The sequence below is a fragment of the Amphiura filiformis genome, chromosome 19 (assembly GCF_039555335.1).
Source record: "Amphiura filiformis chromosome 19, Afil_fr2py, whole genome shotgun sequence".
Classification (NCBI taxonomy): domain Eukaryota; kingdom Metazoa; phylum Echinodermata; class Ophiuroidea; order Amphilepidida; family Amphiuridae; genus Amphiura; species Amphiura filiformis.
The window spans coordinates 19,138,611-19,146,625 of NC_092646.1; the positions used below are offsets into that span (position 1 = coordinate 19,138,611).

The 8,015-nt window shown below is 36.7% G+C and overlaps 1 protein-coding gene across 1 annotated transcript in view; it reads right to left on the minus strand.

Annotated features, from left to right (window-relative positions):
• Positions 1–7,636, minus strand: part of LOC140140427 (uncharacterized) — a 35,975-nt gene extending 28,339 nt beyond the window's left edge. Inside the window, exons 1-2 of the mRNA XM_072162188.1 lie at positions 7,523–7,636; positions 970–1,295 (exon numbers count right to left, since the gene is read on the minus strand). Of these exons, the coding sequence (XP_072018289.1) occupies positions 970–1,295; positions 7,523–7,607 (411 nt within the window). The 5' untranslated portion in view covers positions 7,608–7,636. The remainder of the gene's footprint in view (positions 1–969; positions 1,296–7,522) is intronic.
• Between the last annotated feature and the right edge of the window lie 379 nt (positions 7,637–8,015).

The window sequence follows — 8,015 nt, forward strand, 5'->3', positions numbered from 1 at the left end:
GGAGGAGCACATTCGCGTACTCATGAATCTCTTTCGTTGCTGTATTAAAATAGCTCAATTATTGGCTGTGTAAACTAGTTAAAATGTACTTCTTTTTTGAAGCACGAAGAACAACACACACATGTGGAGTTTTACAATCTCCCATGACGTTCTGTTAAGTACAAACTCAAGCTTCCAGCTTTTATACACCAGAAAAACCCAAATATGTTAATAGACCATTCTATCATACATTGTATTACAACACTTCCTGCGAGTGATTCCCCAACCCAATCCATTTCACAATCCAAGGGATTTTCCCAATGTTATTAATAAACAGAATCAGAAGAGGGGTTCCCCCTAAGCAATCTAAAACAAGATATGACTCAATCCATTTCACAATCCAAGGGATTTTCCCAAGGTTATTAATAAACAGAATCAGAAGAGGGGTTCCCCCTAAGCAATCTAAAACAAGATATGACTCAATTTGTTTTGATCACTTGATGAATGAAAGGGAATTACCCTAGAACATATGCCATAACACACAAACTCTTGCATGATTACTTCCAAGGGTTCCCCTTTATCTTACATTTCTCATGACATACTTTCAGATGGCAAGCAAAGTTAAATAATTGAATTAAATTACTGAAGGCACATCACAATATGCGCGAACAAGGAGGAAAATCTGTACACCCGTGTTGTAACTGCGACAATTGCTGACGTAACTGAGGAACTAGAGGAAGCCAAGCAAACTATAGAAACAGCCTCTTTGTATTGAATTGGATGGCTTCAAAACCCAACCAGCAGTTTAACCTTGTTTGGGCAGGCCTCATGGTCTGTTCTGTCTGGGCAGCGGTGGTAACAGGCGGTTCGTTTTTGAAGGTATGATATCCACCACACAAAAACATTTTCAAATTGTTTTGAAGTATTGCAGTGTGACAATAACATATTTCTGGAGTCTCTTAACACCCTAAATTGTATGGTGTAACATACCTTTTTGACCCCGTTTTCCATCACGTACACCGCAGCACATAACGATTCACCATATTGGACGTCCAATTGTGTGACATATTCAACAACGCCTGGTATATTGCCCTGTGTATTTATCCCTGTAACAATAAAACTTGATTGGAGATCGACGTTAATCCACGGATTGGATGGATTTGGATTTGCAGTACTCCAGTATCCATTGTTGTAATTAAGCCTACCGTCCTCAGGCGGAGTTTGAAGTTGAGGTGCTCGAAAGAAACTTGATGCTGTTATTTGGTTGTCCAGGATATCTCCCGATGCCATCCCCAGCGGCATTGGTGAATCACATTCTGTAAAAAAAAATTATTCGATATATTTCGTACTATTTTTCCGTCGTTTACTATAAGTATTATTATTATTATTATTATTAATATTATTATTATTATTATTAATATTATTATTATTATTATTATTATTATTATTATTATTATTATTATTATTATTATTATTGTTATTATTATTATTATTTCCTCGAACCACGATGTATGCGGCAAATCGTGTTTTAAAAACGTTGTTTGTTATACCAATAAACCAAAATAAATCATTTATTTAAGGCACATTTAGTCTACTGGTATGTTATGTGATCCTAGTGCATTTCAATGGAAGTAGTTTATTCTGGTGGCAATTTTGAACACCATCTTGAATTGGAAAGATGTAAAAGAAACAAAATGTGCACATACTTATTTACAAACATTCATTACATTGATACTTTTTATATTTTAATGGAAAACCTATTTGGCGGCTATTTTTAACGGCATCTTGAAAATTTACTTAGTCTGAATTTCTTAAACAAACCTTTTCTGAAGGTCTTGGCATATATAACATGAAAATGCATGGTAAGTCTTTAAAAGAGTCGCGTACACGAACTCCCCCTAGAGCCTAGAGTAATTAAAGCAAATAGCGTTTTGTTTTTATTTTCTAAATACTCCTTATTAGTATTGTATACGTATGATAGTTGGAAATGTTTATATAACTACATGTCTCAATTACCATGGCAACTATTAAGAAGCAGGTGTGTGGTCAACGAATTTAATCAAATTTAAAAGGAACTGATGCATGCTACATTAACTTGCAGTAAAACAGTGCAATGTACTTTTAAGTATTTAATTGTGCTTTTGTGCCTTCTGATAGTCTTAAATTTATATAGCACAATGGAAAGAGAACTGTTTTAAGAGAACTGTTTGATCCGGTCATGAGGCGTGACCTGCGTTCGGAGGTAAAAGTGAAAGTTAGGGCGATATATTTGTCCATGTTTTAGCCATTTAACTAAAACACTAAATCCCAGTAGTGTACTTTTTGATATTAATACATTAATATTTAAGGAAATGAAACAAGGAAGCCAATAACCGCATTGGTCTTGCGGTGCTTGATTCAGGTCAATTAAAGTTTTGGACATCTATTCCTCTCCAAAACAAATTCCATCCACACGGGTCAGTAACAGTAATGTGAAGCTTTGGGATCTCCTTAATAGAACCCATATCATTCATCTCATGCGACAGCTTTATTTGTCTCAATAATTGATAATTAATTAAGGTCATGCTCCATATAATTTTCATACAAAATAGATTAGTATTTCTTTGCCATAAAATGTTAGCTTTCACTGTCAGATATATCCTCTTTTAATTTTGAGCCGAACAACTAAGGCAATGCATAGAAAGTTGGAATTTACATCCAGCGCCGATGTCACCAATACGTATCACTACATTGGGCGTGTTACGGTACGATACTTTGTTGTGCAGATCGCCGTCCCGCACACCATGTACGTACTGAGTTATGAACATCGCGTATGCGTTCGACTAATATTTTCATCGTAATAATAAAACGACAGTTCCTGCGTGTTATTCAAAATCTCGGATTTTGACAAAACTACAGCACGTAGGATCTTGATTTGTGCATGGTATGTTGGTTTAATAAAGTACAATATAATCGTGGAAAAAACAGAATTTTAAAAAGTATTGCGAGCGTCTTCCTCAGCAAATGTTATAGTATGGCTTTAATATTTCATTTTTGCCAATATATTGCTAAACACAATGCATAAATGTTCATGGAACTTTAAGTTTGCGGACTTTTGCATTGAAACTTGGTCAAAGTGTTTCTAATATGTTCTAATGTATTATATATAGTCTAGGCGCCCTCTTTTTGCATAATTAATGAACCAATTTGCGTACATGCTAAATATTATAGAGCGGCTACCTCATTATGTATATTATCTGCAAGTCATTAGAAACATTTTGACCAAGTTTGAAAACAATATTCTGTTAAATAAAAATGTTATGAACATTTATGCATTATTTTTTAGCAAATTATTGGAAAACATTTCATATTAATGAGCACTTCGCAAATGGAGATTTAGCAAAAAAATATGCCCATGGGTGAATTTGGGTTTGTTGCAAATTTGTGATGTTATTAATGTTGAAAATATTGTCTGATAGTTTCAGACCTGAATATAACTGGCATCATGTATTTACTGAGACATTTTTCAAGGTTATCCAAACTCTCAACATAATAATATTTTAAAGGCCGATATCTCAATTTCCAATTTTATAATACTGTAGCGGAAATGGATTCAGAAGAGAGATGGCGCCCTTCAGTTATTTCAGGTCACGTGATATCAGGGTATATAAACCGGTGCGCTGATCATTCTTTGCTCTTCCGTACCCTGCGACCGTCGAGGCAGGTTGGTCAAGACCAGGGACAGGCGATTTGCACGGAACTTTTTTTCCGCGCAATTGGCTATTTTTTTTCTATGGGCAGGGATATATGATTTGCACAAAAAAAGAAGTTCCGCGCAATGCCGCGCAATTCGCGCAATTTGCTATTTTTTTCCGCGCAAATCGCCTGTCCCTGGTCAAGACATACCTCTCTCTCTCTCTCTCTCTGCATCAATAACCACTACTACCGCTCCCAGCCGATTACTTGGATCAGCCCAGAACCCTAATAAATGATGAGAACAATGACATATATCCGACTCCTTCGTCTGACTCATTAGTGTGACTAGTATCCATAAGACTGTGCGGATTGGCTGCACGCCCACGTCATCACCAAGTTGCCTTAGACGCTCGCTACCAGATAGTTTCCGCCACATTGTGCCAGCTGTGGGTTTCATTTGTCATGATGAACTCGGAAGCTCGATATTCCGGCGCACAGTGGCCGATTCCGCCACGATACCATAACTTATGAACTCAATATCTTCGCTTAGGAATTCACGGTTAAGTGAAGGTTGGTTGACTCTAATCTTAACTTGCTCCAAGTCAACTTGGTGCCCCGGGAATTCGATGTGGACGTGTTTGGAGACTTCTGACGAGCTGCAACTTGGACGACGGTGCTTAGGGCTGGTAAAACTGTTCATTCTTTCTTATTTAATATATTCAGTTTCCTCTCGTAGAGAGCAATCGTTCCCCATTGTGTTTATTTCTTCTTGTGCAGGATGCGTATCCCCATTACCTACTTTACTTATATTAAGCTGTGTTCACACATGCACTTTAATATTACCGGTAATATTTTATCTAGGCTTATGTCCGATCGAATTAAATATTTTCCGCTAATCCCTTAGCGCGTCCACATTCGTCGGCACTAGTGCTATGTCCGACGTGTTTATGTCCGATAAGCCTATTACCGGTCATACATCCTTCCTTTCTACAGGAGCACCATCAGGAAATTTAACCCGAATTTAAAGTTTTTTTTCACTGAAAATTCACTTCCAATAAACGCCCCTCTTTAGGAAAAATTACAGACAATACGGTAGGTATGTCATGTAAGAAAAATGCAAATTCAAAAGTTCCAAAATATAGACCAATTTTGTATTTATGTAGGTTCTATTATTATCATTATTATTATTATTATAATTATTATTATTATTATTATTATTATTATTATTATTATTATTATTATTATTATTATTATTATTATTGTTATTGTTATTATTTTAGTTTGACAAAGTAGCCTTTTTATACATGTAAGACCTACATGGTGGACACATCTTTGAAAAAAGGGACAAAAATAATAAAAAATAATAATGACTGCCCTCATCATACTTCTCATCATACTTCTCAAATTTACAAAAAGTCGGCTTCAATAAAATTGCGACCTCCACTATTTCGGCAGCAGAATTTTATGGCACCAACCCCCACTCACCGTTTACACCTCCCCAACAGGTATCAGTCTTTATGAATCATCTTATAACATGCCTTTCTGTTATCATGCTTATGGCTTAATAAATTTCATCTACATCTACATCCAGGGCCATACTGCCTCCCCCCTCCCCCCCCCCCCATTGAATCCTCTGGAGGGTTTACAATTGCTCTCCATCCCCCTAGAAACTCGTGTAGGTCATCCCAATAAGGTTGGTCAATTGCTCCTGCGCTAGACTATGCCATAGTCGATTTTTGATAAATAAAATCATGTTATTAATCAGGATGAAAGCATTCAGTTGAACTTGAAATTATACTGATATTTATAACATCAAAATACTAGTATAAAATTGTTATGAAATGTTTATAAAATTATATTAGTGACAGTAAAAGTAAAGTGTATGTAGGCTTATATTATTGAATGCAACATATTATAATGTCATAATTACATGTATATTTCCACTTCAATACTGAACAATATTGATTTTAGAATCTACCAGGTTATTAATCGCGAAAGTTGCATTTTAAACGGGACTCTGAACGGGCAAAGTCCCTAGTACACTCACTGTCAATCATACTTGTTTATCAATCCAATTTAACTGCAAGCAAGTACAAGACGCGCTCATGCACTTACTGAGAGTTTAATGTTCCCGCCAACACAAAGGCCGCATAGTTGTGTACCATGTAGTTATTAATGGTAATGGCAGGTGCCCGGAGGATTTAAGCCATAACGAGATCTTGGCGACCAATCACAAGCCATATCCATTTAAAGATGCATTATATCATGGCCAATTTTAGTAGGCCAGAAATCCGACAATCTCTTCCATTGACAACCGTGTTAAGCATGTAAACTGCAATCCAAAGTAAGTAGTCCACTTGGGAAACTAACAAACAGAGGGAGTACGGTGACTGAAAAGATCAGTTGTGAAAATCTATCGATTGTGCACACATTAATTATTTCAGAGTTTTAAGCTTAAATACAATATCCAGAGTATGCACAATGGGCATGTGGACTACGGAGTAGTCTACTCCTGCGCCTGAACTTTTCATCTGATCATGGACGGAGCGTTTCAGTGCCTTTATCGTTATAATCTTAGCATGTATCTGCTCCCCCGACCGTACGGGGAATCCCTTGTCATGTAATAACGTATCCAGGGATAACTTCCGGGTCTCTTCAGATTTTGAGGAGAGCCAATGTTTCCTTGTCATTCCAATTGACACCTCTGTTGCGTTTATTTATAAAAATATTTGCATCTGCAGCCATGATGATATCACGCAGTAAATTATTACTCTGCTTAAAATTTTGCGCGATTGATATACTCACAGTTATATCCGACAGCCCAATAGTGCTGTCCACACGTAATTACTATTACCGGACGCAACGTTATGATCGGTCTTAACCCTGCTCATCTTCGGCTTTAAATCGTCGGATTTAAGACACATTATGTCCGATAGAGTTATATCCGACGCTCGTTCACACTGCCACTTATATCCGATACTATTACCGACGTAATTTAAGTCCGGTAATAAGTGATTTAAGTCCGACTGTGTGAACACGATTATATACTGGGGAAACGATTAAGCATCAGTACCGACTGTGTGAACACGATTATATACTGGGGAAACGATTAAGCATCAGTAATGATCTCCTTCACTTGTGTACTTGCGTAAAATGTGTTTGTGTGTATTGTTTACCACGGCTGCTAACATTAGACCCAGATTTAACCACCGTTTATCAGTGGGAGCTGGTAACCTAATGGATAAGGCGTCCATCTAGAGATCGGAAGGTCGTGGCTTCGATTCTCATGCCGGCACATTCCCTTGCTTTTTTTTTCAAGTTGGGTAATTGTGTGCCGGTCGGGATTTGTATTTATTTGTTGTCATGTTTAATTGTAACACTTTGGTAAAACTGTTCATTCTCTCTAATATCTATCAAAGATAGACTTTTTTACTTAATTAAAGCTGTGCTAGAAAATAATCAGCCCTAAGTTGCTTAAAACATATAACATAAGACACATTTTTATTAGCTGGGCACTTTGAGAGAAACAAAAAGGGCACTAATGCTTTTAAACACGTTAGAACATACCAGAAAAGGGCCGCACATAAACGGTTCCGAAATCGTAGGTCCCCCCTTATAAATTTGGGCATTACTAAAATGTAGCCTGATAAGTTACACATTACATTAGCGGTACTTGTTTGCCCAAAAGTTGTCCTTCACCAGAAAAGACAGCCCTTTATGAACTTTGTGGCCGAAAAAAGTTTACACATGGATTTCATGTAGGCCTATTCACATCTATGTATTTCTCTTAAACAACTTTAATGACAAGAATGTTGACAAAGAACAAGTATAAATGACCTTAAATTATGTAATTCACATTACGACTTACGTTGTGTAGCAGAAATCTTCAAACAAGTCAGAAAAATGGAAATTTTCAAACAATCGCGAAGACGCCATAGAAAAGATGATGCCATGTTTGTTGTTGGTATTTATGAAGTATATGACCTTCTCTTCCGAAATTAGAAGAACTACATAACACAGCTACCGATTGAGCATGTGCAATTTCAAAAGCTTCACAATTAGACTGTTTAATGAATTAAGGTGGTGCTTCACCATAACAATCCCTTTTCAGTACCTGTGGTACCCAAGTATAAGACATGGATTTTACCCACAAGACATGTTGAGCCATAGAAGCAGCATTGGATTCAAAGCATCTACAACAAGAACCTTATGGGGAGTTTTCACATTGTGTCAGTTAATTTAGAAAAAAAGTTAACATTGTTGAATTGAAAATGAAATATAGTTATCGTTTTGCCCACTATATTGCAGAGAACCTTAACTTCACGGCTGAGTGATAAATCCATTTCAATATCATGCGCCTT